Genomic DNA, 20,631 nt, shown 5'->3' with positions numbered 1-20,631 from the left:
CCATTACTTCCTGGTCTAGTTCTGATGCTCAAGTGCCCATTGTAGGCACTTTCGGTAGTGGATAAGGGTCAGCATGGTCACTCTGACCGATCTGCAGCTACGCAGTCCCAAAGGCAGCAAGCTAATAATGCACTGTGTGTTCTGACACCTTTCTATTATAGCCAGTATTAACTTTTTGGGCAATTTGTGCTACAACCACTCTTCTGTGGGATCAGACCAGATGGGCTAGTCTTCACACATCTTCATCAGTGGGTCTTGGTCGCTCTCTATCACTGGTTCACCGGTTGTCCTTCCTTGGACTAATTTTGGTAGGTACTAACCACTGCATACTGGGAACACCCCACTAGTCAAGCTATTTTGGCGATACTCTGACCCAGTCATCTAGCTTTCACAATTTGGCCCTTGTCAAAGTCACTCAGATCCTTACACTTGCCCATTTTTCCTGCTTCCAAAACATCAACTTTGATAACCATTTACTTGCTGCCTAATATATCCCACCCCTTGACAGATGCCATTGTAACAAGATGATCAATGTTATTCACTTGACCTGGTTTTAAAGTTATAGTGATTGGTGGCAGCTTAAAGTGTCCATTATCAGAAAATTATACTATACAGTCCACAATATATATATATATATATATATATATATATATATATATATATATATATATAGTTAGTTAGTTAGTTTTTCAGACACAGGGAAGGTCTCTGCCCTTTCCATTTGAAAAAAATCCAGACCTCACTTCCTCTCACTTTCACCTTTCCTCCCTATGTTTAACCGTAGGTTATTTCCTCACACTTTACTGGTTTTTTTTCTTCCTGCTTTCCTTCTTCCTGTCTCCTCAGCTCCTCTCTCTCTCTCTCTCTACCTCTCTCTCTCAGCTATTTTTAGCACTGGCTCATTTGGGCCTCTAAAACAAGCTGCTCTGTGGTGGAGCAAATGCACCCGCGTATGCACACACACACACACTTCATCTCCATTGCGCTGCATGTGCACACAATTCACACATCTTCCATTGCATCCGTGCGTGTTTCTATTTTCCGCTTAGCTAGTGAATTTCCATCATTAGCACACCTGAACTCACATACATGTAAGTGTGCAGACAAGCACACAAATTCAGATACACACTCTCTGCTCAATACACCAACACCAAAAACAAAAAATACAATTACACAATTAGTTGCTAATGGCTGCATTGCAGTCTTCCTTTACGGTATCTCACACTTTTTGAAGCCAAACAGGAATCTAAAGAGGGAAAGGGACTTGTACAGCACACATATGTTAGCGCGCTACAGGAATTACTTTGACAATATGTTTACCTCATGTGACATTCATGGTGATGTTCAACTCATAATGGATGTGACTCACTGATTATAGAATTGCAAGATGTTTATGCATATTACAATCATATACATGTATGAAATACTGTATGTATATGTATGAAGTATGTATATGCAGCACAGTGGTTTAGTGATTATCACTGTTGCCTCACAGCAAGAAGGTTCTGGGTTCAAGCCCAGTTGCCGACGGGGGCCTTTCTGTGTGGAGTTTGCATGTTCTCCCTGTGTTTGCATGGGTTTCCTCCGGGTGCTCCGGTTTCCCCCACAGTCCAAAGACATGTGGATTAGGTCGACTGGCTACTCTAATTTGCCCATTGGTGTGTACGTGCACCAGATGATGGATTGGATCCCTCTGGTGTGCTATAATCACCCAAGAGAATTCAGGGAAACCAGTTGATAGCTTCCTGGATTGTTGACCCTCAACTATGAGGATGGCAACAGACAGGCATATTTGGCCATTAGGGTCAGTTATGGCAATATCAAGGATATTGTGGATCAAAATTGGTAACTGTGATCAACCATATTTTGAGGTTTTCACAGTGTTTGTAATCTGGGCCAAACAATGCAACAAATACATGGAGCCTGTGGCGGGGGATACAGACCATCACAGATGGTCTGGTCCCTGCAGACCTGCGATAGCAACACCTCTATGCTGAACAAGCTGAACGACTTCTTTGCTCGGTTTGAGGCATACAACAGCACACCCGCACAGAAATCCTTTCCCCCTCCTGGCGACCAGGTGCTGACACTGTTCCCGGTCAGTGTGAGGAGATCATTCAGCAGGATCAATGCTCGGAAAGCTCCTGGTCCTGACAACATACCTGGTCATGTGCTGAGGGACTGTGTGGGGGAACTCGCAGTTGTCTTCACAGACATCTTTAACATCTTGCTGAGTCAGGCCATTGTCCCTACATGCTTCAAAGCCACCACCATCATCCCTGTCCCAAAGAAGGTGTCATCCTCCTGTTTCAATGACTACTGTCCAGTGGCACTCACCTCCATCCTTATGAACTGCTTTGAACGGCTAGTCTTGCAACACATTAAGTCTATCCTTCCCTGGATCCCTTCCAATTTGCATATCGGTCCAATCGCTTGCTTGATGATGCCATCTCCATTGCCCTCCACACAACCTTCACACATTTAGACACAAAAGATTCTTATGTTAGAATGCTATTCATTGATTTCAGCTCGGCATTTAACACTATCATCCCCCAACAGCTCATTTTCAAACTGGACAGGCTGGGGCTGAACACCTCACTGTGCAACTGGCTGTTAGACTTCCTGACTGGGAGACCACAGGCAGTATGGGTCAGCAGGAACACATCCAGCACCATCACACTGAACACAAGGAGTGCACATCTCAGAGGACCTGTCCTGGAGCAACAACACAGCATCACTGGCCAGGAAGGGTCACCAGCGCCTCTACTTCCTACAGAAGGTGAGAGGAGCTACAGCCCCAACCTCCATCATGTGCACCTTTTACAGAGGTGCCATTGAGAGCATCCTGAACAGCTGTATTACTGTGTGGTACGGCACCTGCACCACGTCCTGCTGCAAGACCCTCCAGCACATCGTGAGAGCAGCTGAGAAGATCGTCGGCACCTCTTTCCCCTCCTTCCAAGACATACACAGCATCCACCTCACTCGGAAAGCCCTTTGCATGGCAGGTGATCCTACCTACCCACTACACAGCTTTTTCAGCCTGCTGCCATCAGGGAGGAAACTGCGGAGTCTCCAGGCTAGAACCAGCAGACTGAGGGACAGCTCTGTCCACCAGGCTGTCAGGATGTTGAACTCTCTCCCTGCTCTGCCCCCCTCCCCCTTTTGCCCCCTGCACACACAAACTTTGGATCCTGCATCCCTCCCCATCAATACACAAACACAGGATCCTGACACCCCCCCATCAATACCGGACTTTGCCATCATCAAGAATGGTTTATGCACACATCACTTTCGGCAGTCTATAAGCTCATCCAATTTGCAATATTGTTTATAATTGCACTAGCCATACCCACAGACTTTTATCTGCTAGGTACTTATGTCACTTTATTGTTCTGATGTCAATATCAGGGACTTTTATATTTATCATATACAGTACACACACACACACACACACACACACACACACACATATAAAATTGTGTGTGTGTATATATATATATATATATACACACACACACACACACATGCACACAATTTTATATACAACCCCGATTCCAAAAAAGTTGGGACAAAGTACAAATTGTAAATAAAAATGGAATGCAATTATGTGGAAGTTTCAAAATTCCATATTTTATTCAGAATAGAACATAGATGACATATCAAATGTTTAAACTGAGAAAATGTATCATTTAAAGAGAAAAATTACGTGATTTTAAATTTCATGACAACAACACATCTCAAAAAAGTTGGGACAAGGCCATGTTTACCACTGTGAGACATCCCCTTTTCTCTTTACAACAGTCTGTAAGTGTCTGGGGACTGAGGAGACAAGTTGCTCAAGTTTAGGGATAGGAATGTTAACCCATTCTTGTCTAATGTAGGATTCTAGTTGCTCAACTGTCTTACATCTTTTTTGTCGTATCTTCTGTTTTATGATGCGCCAAATGTTTTCTATGGGTGAAAGATCTGGACTGCAGGTTGGCCAGTTCAGTACCCAGACCCTTCTTCTACGCAGCCATGATGATGTAATTGATGCATTTTCCAACAGTGTCATGTTGGAAAATGCAAGGTCTTCCCTGCAAGAGACATCGTCTGGATGGGATCATATGCTGCTCTAGAACCTGGATATACATTTCAGCATTGATGGTGTCTTTCCAGATGAGTAAGCTGCCCATGCCACACGCACTAATGCCACCCCATACCATCAGAGATGCAGGCTTCTGAACTGAGCGCTGATAACAACTTGGGTCGTCCTTCTCCTCTTTAGTCCGAATGACACGGCATACCTGATTTCCATAAAGAACTTCAAATTTTGATTTGTCTGACCACAGAACAGTTTTCCACTTTGCCACAGTCCATTTTAAATGAGCCTTGGCCCAGAGAAGACGTCTGCGCTTCTGGATCATGTTTAGATACGGCTTCTTCTTTGAACTATAGAGTTTTACCTGGCAACGGCGGATGGCACGGTGAATCGTGTTCACAGATAATGTTCTCTGAAAATATTCCTGAGCCCATTTTGTGATTTCCAATACAGAAGCATGCCTGTACGTGATGCAGTGCCTTCTAAGGGCCCGAAGATCACGGGCACCCAATATGGTTTTCCAGCCTTGACCCTTGCACACAGAGATTCTTCCAGATTCTCTGAATCTTTTGATGATATTATGCACTGTAGATGATGATATGTTCAAACTCTTTGCAATTTTACACTGTCAAACTCCTTTCTGATATTGCTCCACTATTTGTCGGCGCAGAATTAGGGGGATTGGTGATCCTCTTCCCATCTTTACTTCGGAGAGCCGCTGCCACTCCAAGATGCTCTTTTTATACCCAGTCATGTTAATGACCTATTGCCAGTTGACCTAATGAGTTGCACTTTGATCCTCCAGCTGTTCCTTTTTTGTACCTCTAACTTTTCCAGCCTCTTATTGCCCCTGTCCAAACTCTTTTGAGATATGTTGCTGTCATGAAATTTCAAAATGTCTCACTTTTGACATTTGATATGTTGTCTATGTTCTATTTTAAATACAATATCAGTTTTTGAGATCTGTAAATTATTGCATTCTGTTTTTATTTACAATTTGTACTTTGTCCCAACTTTTTTGGAATCAGGGGTGTGTGTGTATATATATATTGTGATGTCCCGAGAGGCTGTGTCGTCGAGGGGCGCTACGTCACACGCGGATGGCTCCAACTTCTGGCAGCTATAACTCCATCTGGTGGTGGAGTTAGGAACTTCACCCCCCAGCACACAACAAGGCAGCACACCTGTGGCTAATGAGGGCCTAACGAGTAAGAGGAGTTTGTGAGAGTTTAAAACTCCCAGTGTGAAGCTGGAGGGGAGAGGAGAGAGGTTCATGGACTCCCGTTGCTGAGTGGAACCTGCTGGGCGGAATATTTGTTGGAAAACTTATCTGAAATTCTTACCTGAAGGATTTTGCAATGAAAGACTTCCCTGTGTTACGGACACCTGCTACTGGGCTGCCACCAGGCTAAAGACTACAGGGGTTGTTGACTGGACTCAAAGTAAGGCAGAAGATTTTGTTTGTTCTGAGAACGGGATATTGGACTGAAGGAAATCTGCCTATAATTTTGTTGTTCTAAAGCCCGAGACATTATTTGAGTTTGACTTTTGGGAATCCATCTTCGTTTGAACATTGAACTTTGAGTTACCTTTCCTGTTTGATTTCCTGGCATAACATTTAAAAATCTGGATTTATTTTAACTTTTTGTGTCCTTGCACTGATTGAAGGGTCCTGCCGAGAGCCAGCCAGCCTCTCGTGATATCACATATGGTGGAGAATGTGGGCACTTCAATCATCGAATAGTGCATGTACGAGGAGGACACTGAACATTTGATTGCTCCAGTTTCCCAGCTAACTATAGGCCCTCTGCATAACAAGATGAAGGAAATTTTGAAGGCCCTTATCGCAGGCCAGCAGGCCCAAATGCAGGTGAGCATGGCCCTCCTGGAGGAACAAAGGAAAGCCAACCAACTGAAGGCAGAAGAGTTGCAGCTACAGAAGAAGATGGCTGTTCGGAGCGTTGGCCCAATAAAAGCAAGTGACTATCACCAAAATGGGGGTTACAGATGATGTAGAGGCATACTTGCACACCTTTGAAGCCACGGCCACTAGGGAAGGATGGCCCAAGGCACAGTGGGTTGGACTGTTGGCCCCATTCTTATCGGGAGAATCGTTGAACGCTGTCCGAGACCTACCCCCTGACAAGACCATGAACTATGATGCTCTGAAGACTGAGATCCTCAACCGACATGGGCTCACCAAGTTCGGTATGGCTCAACGCTTCCACAGCTGGACCTTTCAAGTCGACCAGGCTCCCCGTGCGCAGATGCACGAGCTTTCCAGAATCGTGAGGAGATGGCTGGAACCTGAGAAAACCACAGCGGCTCCAGTAGTGGAGGCCGTTGTCGTGGATCACTACATTCGAGCCCTGCCATACAAGGTGAAGCGCTTCATCAGCCAACAAGCCCTAACCACAGCTAAACTGATGGTTGAAGCTGTGGAAAAGTACCAGGCCACAACAGAAATGCTCCGTGCTTCCAGGAAGGACCCCAGGATTGTGCCCCCACTGCTGACAGGGGGAGGCCACCCCAAAAACCCCAAGGGGCCCAGCTTCCCCCCGATGGACCGAGGCGAAGCGGAAAACCGTCCCAAGGTCCGACGAATCAAAAGCAGGAACCCCCCTTCAAAAATCATGGACACCATGTCCTCCAGCCCAGCCACAGCAGGACCTGGCTATGCTCCAGGGGGAGCCAGAAGCCAGCCGGGTCCGGTTAGGATTCCTCATGAAGGTGACACCTGACAATGCTTCCGGTGTGGGGGCAGGGGACATATGTCTTGGCAGTGTGGGAACCCGGTGGACGAGCCTATGCCCACCGCAGGGTCCTCCAGCTCACCCTCCGCCCAGCTGTTTGCATCACTCGTCGGGGCTGCAGACGGGCCCCCAGATCGACCCCCCCCACCTGCCCAGTGACGGTGAATTGCCGTGATATCGAGGCATTGTTAGATTCGGGTAGTTGGGTCACCTTGGTGCGTAAGGACCTGGTGGATCCATCGCGTCTGACCACCGACCAAGTTCTCCCAGTTTCCTGTGTCCATGGGGACACCAAAGAGTACCCCACCGCTGAACTAAAAATAACCACCACCAGGGGGACTATACACACGAGGGTGGGAGTGGTTGATTCCCTCCCTGTCCCTGTTCTGATTGGGCAACATTGCCCAACCTTCCACCTGCTGTGGAGAGAGGCCCAGCAGAGGCCAGCCTGGGTACCCCGCAGTCAGAGAAGTAAGACTCCTCCTGCAACCACACAAGTGCAACCCGCGCAACCCCGCATCCCCGCTTTTGCCCTCGCAGGGATGACAGGCACCCAGGCTGATGCAGAAATTGGCCCGGAGACTGGAGAAGAGAATGTGGCCCCGGAAAGCTCTCCAAGCTCCAATGAGGAAGACGCCCCAGGCATCGAGGAGCTTCCCCCTCTAACAGGCCAGAATGGTACTGCCAAGTTGCAGGATCCCACACTCGCAAATGCCTTAAGAAATGTGCAGGTGCTGTTAGGGGGTAGAGCCAGCCCTATGTACCCCCATTTCGCAATCATACGGGACCTACTGTATCAGGTGGTGAAGAAGAATGACGAAGTGCATGAACAGCTCCTTGTACCACAGCCCCACCGGGCGACTGTGCTCAACCTGGCACACACATCCCCTAGGGGCCCACCTAGGTGTAGAGAAGACAAAAGAAAGGATCTTACAGTGGTTCTTCTGGCTGGGAGTACACAAGGAAACAGAGAATTATTGCCGTAGTTGCCTGGAATGCCAGAAGGTGGCGCCTAAGCCCCCATACCGTAACCCGCTCATCCCCTTACCAATTATTGAAACTCCTTTTGAGAGGATTGGACTGGATATAGTTGGTCCTTTGCCAAAAAGCTCCCGGGGGCATCAGTACATCCTGGTCATCCTGGATTATGCGACCCAGTACCCTGAGGCCATCCCCCTGAGGAAGGCTACCTCCAAACAGATAGCCAAGGAGCTGTTCCTCCTCTCCACCAGTTCTGAGAACGGGATATTGGACTGAAGGAAATCTGCCTATAATTTTGTTGTTCTAAAGCCCGAGACATTATTTGAGTTTGACTTTTGGGAATCCATCTTCGTTTGAACATTGAACTTTGAGTTACCTTTCCTGTTTGATTTCCTGGCATAATATTTAAAAATCTGGATTTATTTTAACTTTTTGTGTCCTTGCACTGATTGAAGGGTCCCGCCGAGAGCCAGCCAGCCTCTCGTGATATCACAAAATATATAATATTGTGTGTGTGTATATATGTCCATTCCTTGTGTTCCTTGGCCCAAGCTATTCTCTTCCTCTTGTTGTTCTTCCTTAGAAGTGGCTTCTTTGCAGCAATTCAACCATAAAGTCCAGATTCACGCAGTCTTCTCTGAACAGTTGATGTTGAGATGTGTGTGCTACTTGAACTCTGTGAAGCATTTAGGTGGGCTCTTATCTGGGGTGCTGTTAACTTGTGGGTTCTGAGGCTGGTAACTCTGATGAACTTATCCTGTGCAACAGAGGTAACCCTAGGTCTTCCTTTCCTGGGGTGGTCCTGATGAGAGCCAGTTTCATCATAACGTTTGATGGTCTTTGTGACTGCACCTAGGGATACTTTCAAAGTTCTTGAAATTTTTCGGACTGACTGATATTCATTTCTTAGGCCCTGTCCACACGGCAACGGATTCAGGTGAATCCGATACAATTGTTTATCGTTTCGGCCTGGCGTCCACATGGCACCGGCGGTTTGGGTGCCCCAAAACGCAATCTTTTGAGAACGGGTTCCAGAGTGGAAAGATCTGGCAACGTTGCCATTGCAAAGTCATCTGTATGAGTAGAACGGATTTGTTTATGATGACGTCACAACCACATGACTGTCAGTGCTTCACGCCGGGTAGAAGTGTAACGAACTCGATGCGAGTTGTCAACAAATCCTATAACTTGGTTCATGAAATGCGCTTACAAAATATTTTCACTGTGAATATTTATTGTGTAATGGTGCAAAGTGAGAGAGAGAGAGAGAGAGAGAGAGAGAGAATAGCCCTTAGGGCAGAGTCAATCCCGCCAGCAAAAATAGGGAAAAAAAGGAGCGATCTCACCTCTTCAGATGTTGGTTTAAGTCCTACGATACATTCCTCAAAAAGGGCGTAGAAGAACAAATTAATCCATCAACGTGTAGCATTCAATTTATTCCGGACCATTAAAGACGCCGCCTTCCACGTAGAATCATATGTCATCCTCGCCGCCATATTGGATGGGTCAAAGCGGAGAATAAAGATGCCTCATTCATGTGCTGCGTTTAACTGTATCAACAGGTTTACCATCCAAACGAGATCACATGGGATTACCTTTCACAGGTGAGACTGGAAAAATACTTTTCACTGTATTTGGTCATTATAATGTAATTTTACGAACAGATTTTTCTGACTTTGTGGCTAATATGAAGTCTCGCGCATAATAGTTTATGCGCATGCATCCTTACTTGTTCTATGGTTCTGGTGTCTCCGAAGGGACCATCTTACAGCGCCCCTAGAGGTGTGGCATGTGTATTGCATCGTTTTCAGCAAGCGTTGCGTTGCCATATGGACCTGATATTTTACTGATCGTTGCCCATGTGGATGCGATATATATTTTTTTTTTTAAACATCTCGTTGCCGTTGTCGTGTGGATGTAGCCTTAAAGTAATGATGGCCTGTCATTTTGTCGTTGAGTAGTTCTCGGCATAATATGGATTAGAACAGTACTCAAATAGGGCCATTCACTGTATACCAACTCTACCTCTTCACAACACAACTGATGGTCTCAAACACATTAAAAGGTCAAGAAATTCAAGAAATTAACTCTTGACAAGGCACAGCTGTAAACTGAAAGCCATTCCAGGTGACTACCTCGTAAAGCTGACTGAGAAAATGCCAAGATGTGCAAAGCTGTTATCTAAGCAAAAGGTGCCTACTTTGAAGAATCTAAAATATAAAACATATTCTGGTTTGATTAACACTTTTTTTGTTTACCAAATAATTCCATATATATTTCTTCATAATGTTGATGACTTTAGTATTAATCTACAATTCAGAAAATTTTAAAATAATGAAAAACCACTGAATTAGATATATAATATACAGTTAGGTCCATAAATATTTGGACAGACATTTTCTAATTTTGGTTCTGTACATAACCACAATGAATTTTGAACAAAACAATTCAGATGCAGTTGAAGTTCAGACTTTCAGCTTTAATTCAGTGGGTTGAACAAAATGATTGCATAAAAATGTGAGGAACTAAAGCATTTTTTAAACACAATCCCTTCATTTCAGGGGCTCAAAAGTAATTGGACAAATTAAATAATTGTAAATAAAATGTTCATTTCTAATACTTGGTTGAAAACCCTTTGTTGGCAATGACTGCCTGAAGTCTTGAACTCATGGACGACATCAGACGCTGTGTTTCCTCCTTTTTAATGCTCTGCCAGGCCTTTACTGCACTGGTTTTCAGTTGCTGTCTGTTTGTGGGCCTTTCTGTCTGAAGTTTAGTCTTTAACAAGTGAAATGCATGCTCAATTGGGTTGAGATCAGGTTGAGATCAGACTTGGCCATTCAAGAATATTCCACTTCTTTGCTTTTATAAACTCCTGGGTTGCTTTGGTTCTATGTTTTGGGTCATTGTCCATCTGTATTCTGAAACGCCGACCAATCAGTTTGGCTGCGTTTGAGCACACAGTATGACTCTGAATACCACAGAATTCATCCGGCTGCTTCTGTCCTGTGTCACATCATCAATAAACACTAGTGACCCAGTGCCACTGGCAGCCATGCATGCCCAAGCCATCACACTGCCTCCGCCGTGTTTTACAGATGATGTGGTATGCTTTGGATCATGAGCTGTACCACGCCTTCACCATACTTTTTTCTTTCCATCATTCTGGTAGAGGTTGATCTTGGTTTCATCTGTCCAAAGAATGTTCTTCCAGAACTGTGCTGGCTTTTTTAGATGTTTTTTAGCAAAGTCCAATCTAGCCGTTTTATTCTTGAGGCTTATGAGTGGCTTGCACCGTGCAGTGAACCCTCTATATTTACTTTCATGCAGTCTTCTCTTTATGGTAGATCATAGAATCATACCATAAAGTCTTCTCTTTTTATGGTATGATCGCAGAATAATTTCCATGGTGAAGAGAAACCCCTTCACAACAGCCAACCAAATGAACAACACTCTCCAGGAGGTAGGCGTATTGATACGCCTACCTCCTGGAGAGTGTTGTTCACTTGGTTGGCTGTTGTGAAGGGGTTTCTCTTCACCATGGAAATTATTCTGCGATCATCCACCACTGTTGTCTTCTGTGGGCGTCCAGGTCTTTTTGCATTGATGAGTTCACCAGTGCTTTCTTTCTCAGGATGTACCAAACTGTAGATTTTTCCACTCCTAATATTGTAGCAATTTCTCGTATGGGTTTTTTCTGTTTTCGCAGCTTAAGGATGGCTTGTTTCACCTGCATGGAGAGCTCCTTTGACCGCATGTTTTCTTCACAGCAAAATCTTCCAAATGCAAGCACCACACCTCAAATCAACTCCAGGCCTTTTATCTGCTTAATTGAGAATGACATAACGAAGGAATTTCCCACACCTGCCCATGAAATAGCCTTTGAGTCAATTGTCCAATTACTTTTGGTCCCTTTAAAAACAGGGTGGCACATGTTAAGGAGCTGAAACTCCTAAACTCTTCATCCAATTTTAATGTGGATACCCTCAAATGAAAGCTGAAAGTCTGGACTTTATGTCCATGTCCATTATATAACTATAACCTGAATATGTTTCAGTAAACAGGTAAAAAAACAAAATTTGTGTCAGTGTCCAAATATATATGGACCTAACTGTATATATATTAGTGTGTATTAGTCCTATATTTTACGCTTAGTGTTTATTTAATGTTTATTGCTGCATCATGGGTTTGAGAGTAACGCAATATCAATCTTCTGTATATCCTGTACATTTTGTAGTATTGACAATCAAGTAGACTTTGTCTTTGACTTTGAAATGCAACAAACCATATCTAATTATTGTGTGACATACAATATTGAGTTAAAAGTGGCCCAACTCAATGTTCTTTAAAGTCCAAATATAAAATGGCAGGGATATGGTTGAGTTGAGCCTTTCCTCTGGCAGCCATATCCATTTGGGTTTGTTGATGGCAGCCACAATGCTCCCACCCAGCCTTTTCAGGGTGATGGGACCTGCGGCGCAACCACCTCTTTTTGCGGTCAATGAGTGGCATGGTGATGCAGTGGTTAGCACTGTTGCCTCACAGTAAGAAGGTTTTGAGTTCGAACCTCGTAGCTGTCTGGGGACTTTCTGTGTGGAGTTTGCATGGTCTCACCATGCCTGTGTGGGTTTCCATCCAGGTGCTCCAGTTTCCCCCACAGTCCAGAGACATGTGGATTAGGTCAACTGGCTACTCTAAATTGCCCACTAGTGTGAATATGAGTGTGAATGGTTGTTCATCTGTGTGTTAGATCTACGGTAAATTAGCAACCTGCCCAGGGCATCTCTCACCTAAAATCAGCTGGGATTGGCTCAAGCTTCCCTGGCAACCCTGATGTATAAGCGGTATATACTGTATGATGGATGGATCGATGGATGAGCCCTGTGATGACCTGGCAACTTGTCCAGGGTGTACCCCGCCTCTCGCCCATCGTCGGCTGGGATAGGCTCCAGCTTGCCTGTGACCCTGTAGGACAGGATAAGCAGCTACAGATAATGGATGGATGGATGTTAGCAGTCTATGGAGGTATGTGTGCCAGATAAAAGTATTAAGTTTGGGCTGGCACTGGGCCATGATTCATATGCTATCTGATTTTGACTCGACATTTGACTGTTTATGAATGGATGATAAAGGGATGACAAGATGGCAAAGTCCACTGACATGCCTGTTATGTGACTTTTTCATGGATCACATCTCAGTTTTAATTGCCAGTTTTCAGTATGTGTATGACAGCATGGAAGGATGAAAAGAGACCCCTTCATCTGTCTTGAATGAGTTAGCAGAACTTTTCTTTCTATGAAATAAAGTCAGGGTGCAATGCAGAGATAGGAGAGATGGTTGACTGTGACATGCCTGTCTGTCCTACCCTGGTCCTCAACATTTCTTCCTGAAGCATAAGCCAATGTGTGAAGGAATGAAAAGATAGACAGAATGAAGGGGAGAAGGACGACTATCTGGAAGAAGTGCTGACTTGGACATGCCTGTCCATCTCAGCTGAACGCCCGCCATTAAGGAGACATCAATATTTCAGAGCATAGTGAGAGCCGAGGAACATTCTTGAGCTCGGTCCATTAGCAGCTTGCACCATCAATACACAACACAGAAGTGTATGAGTGTGTTCTGTGTGTGCATGAGCTAAGATTGCCAAGTCTTCAGAATTGGCCTTGAGACACAAAGTATTGGTCGAGGCCTCTCAGAATTATGAAAATTTGATCCTTCTTTAAGATTTCGAAGATCTTTTTCATAAAGGGGAAAAAGTGTTCTTTTATATATAAAAATATTTTATAAGATTACTCTTGTAAATAGAAAAACAACCCAGTCAGATATCAGAAGAAATGATCAGGGTTGAATCAATGGTTTGCATTTGTTAATATCTTTCTTGTACTCTGTGTCTCTGTGATTGTGTGTGTCATATGTGTGCATTAGTGTCTGAGTTACTTGTCACAATATATCACATCAAACTTTTCTGTTGGCTTTTCATCTTTCTTGCTTAATGTTAATATTCAATATTTGAATATTTTGCATTATTTATACTTATATCACTATGCAAATAATCTGAAAAACCATAATCCCTGGCTTCTCTGTTGTCCTTCACATGTCAACATCTCGCTGACTGTGCGCTAAAATCTGAAATCCTCCCAAATCTCCATTTTAGTTTGGGCTCTTTCACTTTGCCAAGAAACCGCATGTGTAAACAACACCTCAGTGTGTTGCTCTCTGCTGACCTCAGCCACTTCCTCTGACACTTTTTTTTTTTTTTTTTGCTCAGGTCACTTATGCACAGAAATGAATGAACAGAAAATGTAAAATAATAATAATAATAATAATAATAACTTCATAATATACATAATACATAAGATTTTAAAATGGTATATATGTTGGTGAAATGTTTCCTTATAAAAGAAAACACAGCATAAATATTCCCTCCTGTTCATTATAACAGGTCTTAAAATGAACAGTTAAATTGCTTGTAGAAATTCTAATATACCTCTAATGCAGCAACACATTAATCTTTGGCAGTTGCTGATTTATTACAACACTTTAATAAAATCTGATAAAGAACTGAACAGCATTATGAGTCGCCTAGGACTATTGCACTGTTCCATGTGTTTGTTTGAAAGATTTCGGTTATGATGTGCCAGCTAATCTTCAAATCATTAATTCCCAGAAATAGACTGTATAGGAAGTTTACTGATTGATTTGATTTGTCTTCAAGTCTGATCTCCTAAGTTACACCTCCTACGCTGCCTATCTTGGTAACTCTGAGCATCAGGGAGAAACACACCCCGGATGAGACTCCAATTAGAACGAAGTCCACTAATTCATTTCCACTGGATATTCCAAAAAGGCACAATGATGCATCGGGTAGCGTTGCCAAGTCACAGGGCCAGAGTCCTGAGCTCAGGTTACTATCTGTGTGGAGTTTCACATGTTCTCCCTGTGTGTACATGGATTTCTTCTGTATTCTCCGGTTTCTAACCACTTCCCAAAAGCATGTTGGTAGCTATGCTAAGAGGCCTAGGTGCTCTTGTGCGGAACAGATATTTACCCTACGATGCATCATAGAGAAATGCAATGAATTCCAAACCCCACTGGCCATCGGCTACATTGACTTTACCAAGGCCTTCGACAGCATCTACAGACCCTCACTCTGGAACATCGTGGACATACGGCTTTCCAGCCAAAATCATCTCAGCCATCAAACAAATTTACGCTAAATCCAAGTGCTGCGTGAGGACAGAAGATGGATACAGTGGTTGGTTTGAGGTTATAACTCGGGTCTGCCAGGGACGTGTGCTGTCGCTGATCCTCTTTGCTCTGGCCATTGACTGGGTGCTCAAGACAGCAACGAAAGACCAGGGGATACAGTGGCTGGAAGGACAAAAACTGTCCAACCTGGACTTCACAGATGACATTGCTGCACTAGCAGAAACCACATGTAACTTACAGTCCCTTATGAGTGAGACCGGCACCTCAGCAGCTAGCACTGGCCTCAAGATCAGTGCCACAAAGACTAAGAACATGCTGACTGGGACACACTCACCACCAACGAGTGTATACATTGACCAAAATGAAGTGGAGGTGGTGGACAACTTCACATACCTTGGGAGCGCCATTAACAGTGAGGGAAACATGGATAAAGAACTGGACTGTAGAGTTAGAAAAGCCTCAGCCACATTCAACCAGCTTGGCAAGATCTGGAGAAGTAAGAACTCTTACTCCAAACTAAGATGCGATTCTACAACAGCAATGTGTTTTCTACCCTCTTGTATGGCTGTGAGACTTGGCACATGAAGATCAGTCAAGAAAAGAAACTGGATGCCTTTCACAGCAAGTGTATCCAAAAAATCCTGGGCATCAGATGGAGCGACTTCATCACAAACGAGAACGTCAGATCTCGGACCAACCAACAGCCAGTGTCCACAATTATTTGTAAACGACAACTGAGCTGGCTGGGACATGTTAGACTCCCACCAACAAGACTTGCCAATCAAGTTCTACAATGGAATCCCCAGGGACAACATCAGAGGAGACGTCCAAAAATGAACTGGCGCAAAACAATCGACAGAGACTTGCAACTATTTGGTAGAGGATGGAAAGACGCAATAACACTGGCTGCGAACCGAAAGTGCTGGACAAGTGTGACTGCCTCATGCATTGCAAGACACAGGAGCGTCTAAGCCTAAGTAAGCTATGCTAAACCCTTAGGTGTGTGTGAATGTGTGTGTGCATGGTGCCCGATGATGGAGTGGTGTATTCTCATCCGGATCCTCCTCAATCCTGACCACGGTAAAGTGGTTACTGAAGATGACTAACTGCATAGTCCAAAGCCATCCAAAATGCTCAAGATGTGTAACACTATAAATCTCGAGCAACATACAAAAAGTTAACCTGATTTATTTATACACAATATACTTGCGTAATCTGCAAATATGCTACTTGGTTGTGTATTCTCTGGAACACGTTTGACATGTCATGCTAAGTAAAATGTCCAGCCAGGACTTTTTATTTGTAGATGCATTGTATAGGAGGCTTTTTTTTGTTGTTGTTAAAAATGAATCAGGGGAGAAAAACTCCAATACTGTATAATATGGTGTTTCTGTTCCTGTACGTCATCCTGTAATAGTAATTCACAGTCAGTGTTGTGTCAGGGGTGTTGAGTAAGAATTGGTGGGAAATATGTATGCATATATTATACACCAGCCCACATACAAAAAGTCACCATGCCCCAGCTTTAGGTACAAAAGACTCCACTGTGGCACATGATAGCCAGAAAGTAAGGGGAGAGAAAGAGTGAGTCCAACAATGTATTGAAACAGGAAATGGATTTTGGAGTGATGGAGTTTATTTGTTTTTGAATTTCATTAGAAGTCTATACTAGTCATCTGATTTAGCCTGGTTGTGGAATTTACGTCATTACCCAGTAGTGAAACTGTTTTAGCTAGACAGCTCATGATAAATGTTTAGTGGATAATGGGAGATGTTGTTGCATGTTGCTGTTACATTGGGTGAAAATGAGTTCTTATGTTTTCCACCAATCTGTGTCTTTTTATCCCGTGCTTTAGCTGGCATGCTAACAATATCTGACCTATGCCAACCTTTTTGACAGGTTAGAGTAGGGGTTATAAAATGCATAGCTTAGATAACAAGCTACACAGAAAGAAACACATTGTAAGTGGGGAGACATGATAGTTTTCTCTACATTAGATAGTATAACTAGCTAGATAGAGTTAGCTAGCGAGTTCACATGTATCCTGGGGATATCCAGATGTCTATAATGGCCCTTTTCCACTACCCTTTTTCAGCTCACTTCAGCTCGCTTCAGCTCACTTCAGCCCGACACGGCTCGCGTTTCGACTACCAAAAAACAGCACGACTCAGCTCGCTTCAGCCCTGCTTAGCCCCTAAAACTCGCACCGTTTTGGAGTGGGGCTGAAGCGAGCCAAAGCGAGCCGAGTGAGGCTGGGGGCGTGAGCAGACACTCCCCTGTGCACTGATTGGTGAGGAGGAGTGTCCTCACATGCCCACACACGCCCCGCGAGCACGCTGGGATCTGTAAACACCGCAAACCCGGAAGGAGAAGAATTACGAATTACGAGAATTTCTGAAGCCTTATGCGCCTCGCCTCATCTATACGCTCTTGCCAGTATCTGTTGGCGTTGTCGGTGACAACAAGCCACAGAACCAAGACCAGCAACACTAACGACTTCATGTTTATTGTTTACTATTCGGGTCGTGAGACTACCACTTAAAAGCTCACTGATGTCACTGTTTGCGCTGCTTAACGACATCACCTGACGTCCACCCACTTTCGCTAACTCCACCCAATGTGTCCACCCACTTCCAGCTAGCACGGTTCAGCGCGGTTGTAGTCGAAATGCAACTCCAACAGCCCCACTCAGCTCGACTCAGCCCAACTCAGCACGGCACGGCTCAGCCGCGTTTGTAGTGGAAAAGCGGCATAAGAGCATTATATACCGTAGCAAACTGCCCCATTTTCCTAATGCATGCTTCTTATTACAATACACATATCCTAGATTGCTATAATGGGAACATTCAGCAAACCCTTGTGTTAAAATAGCCGTACTCAGTCATTAAAGAATTTATATTGTAATCAGGAAAGTACTGTATATGACATAAGTTTCAGGAAGAAGTAAAATAAAAAAAAAACACAAAAAACCCCAAATGCTGCACCCTTTCAAGGTGTGTTAATTCACATGTGTAAATATTAAGAAACATATAAATAGAGGATATTTCACAGTTGCGCAAAGATATATGAAATTTATCTTTGAGTGGTGAAATATTTTTCGACACAAGAAGATAAACTTCATATCTTCGCGTGACCGTGTAATGTTCTTTATATTATACAGACACATCCACAAAAAAAATCTGCAAGTTAATCAAAAGAATTTTAATTTTGAACTGGGTCACCATTTTGACAACGTGTGTCAAGTCAGTAGGAAAACACTGGGAGTGACATCATCGGAGTGAAATATCAGAAATTATTATACATACAGGACACTTTTTTGATGGAATAAAAACGTGTTCTCTTCCCTTCTAGCAGGTTTCATTCATTTGGTTTGATAGCATGCAATATTGTTAACATATTACTTATTCTACGTGTATTACGTCCCTCTACCCAATGGAGAATGAGTGTTGAATATGGTTTACGATATTGCATGGTTGTCAAGCCAACATGGCGTCACACACGTCAGAGCTCAGGTGAATATCCAATGATAAAACTTTAATGCTGCGCATGCGCAGAAGCAATTCTTTATCTGCCGGGAAAGAGAAAGATGAGGCTAATCTAGTGCTACTGCTAGGATTAACTATGCTATAATTAAGCACAAAATAAATAAACTGAAACTAAAGATGCACTGAACACCTGAAAGGCTACCAAAACTTCATTATTTCTTCTTCACGAAGATTTACAGGAGAAAAACATACCAACAGACATCGAAAAACTGGAAAAGAGACACTTCCGAGACCTAAAACTTCCGTGCTAGCGAGCAACTGTGATAATTTGTAAATAAACATGGCCGCCAAGTTTGCTTCTTTAAAAGTGGAAGATTTTAAGAGTTTTGGCTGCCAGGTCGTTCCGTTGTGTGTAGTTGTCGATGTTGATTTTAAAAGTAACTAAGAAAATTACACAGGGAAAATAATAATAATATTCGGCTTGACTGCGCTAGCATTGGCCTGCGCTAGCATTGGCCTTTGCTAACACTACTCTGGCTGGAAGGTAACTGCACTGCCGCACTAACAGCACCAAGTCGCAGGGAAGCTAACATTGGCCTTTGCTAACACTACTGCTATGCCGGCTGGAAGGTAAAGGGACTGCCACGCTAACGGCACCAAGTTGCAGGTAAGCTAGCATTGGCTTTGAGAATGCTGATATGAAGAGAGTGTGTATGTATAATAATAATAATAATAATAATAATATTGGCTAGCTTTTTTCATGGTCTATCAGATTTTTTCCATTCAGTTAGCATGATACTGACCAAGTCGAAGACAAGTCATGCTAGTTGAATGGAATATATCTGATATACCACTCAAAGCCAGACAATATTATTCAATTATTATCTGAAATTTTAAATTATTTTCTTTCTCAAATATCCCATCATTCTGCACCTTCTCAAAGTGAAAAAAATTCATCTTATAAACAGCAAAGCAAGAAAGACATGTTTCAATAATCCTAAAAATAATAGTTGCTTAATCAGCCATTTATCACAAATATGATGAGAGCAATTGTACTAACTCACCAGCGTGCAGAATCTCTCAGGTGGCTTGCCACACGTGATGTCTGGTGGTTCTACACGTATGCGCATGAACTCCTTCATTGACCGGGCCTTGGGTTGGCATGCATGCTGCTCCCACACTGAGCCCTCATCCATGGTGAGGAGTGACTTGCACAACTCGTACTGGCCTTGAACCTGCACCAGCATGTGCAGGAGGACAAGGAGGAAGAAAGTGGCTCGTGCCAGCATGACAAGCACCAACCAGGAAACAAGAGAAGGGCCGTCGTTGAATTCAGAAGAACGAGATGTTGGCATAGAATAGGAGTCACGTGAGAGCATCTGGTAAACTTGCCACGGTCATTCTATATGAGGTATTTTCAATTTTTTAATCAAAACGTTAAAAGTTTAAGGAATTGTTGGTGGGGAAAAAAAAACAGAGGAGATACAAAATCAGTGTGAATTGCAAATAAAATCTCTTGTCCATCTCAGTTTCTTCTCCATCACACCTTCAGAGTCACTCCATTGGCATTCTTTAAATATTCACCAAACTTCACGTTCCTGAAACCAAGACAGTAAAGATACAGCTTTACTCTCAACCCCTGATTTACTAAAAAATAAAATACTATGAGCAAATTAGCAAGTCCATTTTGCACCACAGTGGCATCTTGTGGCTCCGCCCCTTCCACTTGGAATAGGGTACAGTTACTGAGAGCAAAAAGGTACATCATCCAGGTAATATTAATACACTATACACACATTTCCCAGGGTAAACACATTACTTGCTCTATGTCTGGTATGCAAAGTGCACAATATGATACAGCTTCTTCTTCTCATTCACAAGCTACAGTCTAGTATATTATATTATAAGAATGTGTTTCTGATGGAAGGGATAAGACAAATGAGGCTTGTTTTGTGCAGGCAATTTGTTATGCACATAGTTTCTTGTGTCAAGACTTCTTATTCTGGATCACACAAACTACAGGTCAGTTATGTATTCATTATCAAATGTCTCATTTATTTAATTCATTAAAATTATTATTATGGTGGAAATCAATTAGAATCATATGCTCTCCTTTTA

At 43.4% G+C, this 20,631-nt stretch overlaps 1 protein-coding gene across 1 annotated transcript in view; it reads right to left on the bottom strand.

The window, feature by feature from the left end:
* Positions 1 to 19,892, bottom strand: part of ntng2b (netrin g2b) — a 196,202-nt gene extending 176,310 nt beyond the window's left edge. Inside the window, exon 1 of the mRNA XM_060935624.1 lies at positions 19,578 to 19,892. Coding sequence (XP_060791607.1) covers positions 19,578 to 19,892 — 315 coding nt within the window. The remainder of the gene's footprint in view (positions 1 to 19,577) is intronic.
* Positions 19,893 to 20,631: the final 739 nt, after the last annotated feature.

The sequence above is a fragment of the Neoarius graeffei genome, chromosome 12, assembly GCF_027579695.1.
Source record: "Neoarius graeffei isolate fNeoGra1 chromosome 12, fNeoGra1.pri, whole genome shotgun sequence".
NCBI lineage: Eukaryota > Metazoa > Chordata > Actinopteri > Siluriformes > Ariidae > Neoarius > Neoarius graeffei.
The sequence above is the reverse complement of the archived record's forward strand: the minus strand, read 5'-3'. Positions and strand labels throughout refer to the sequence as shown.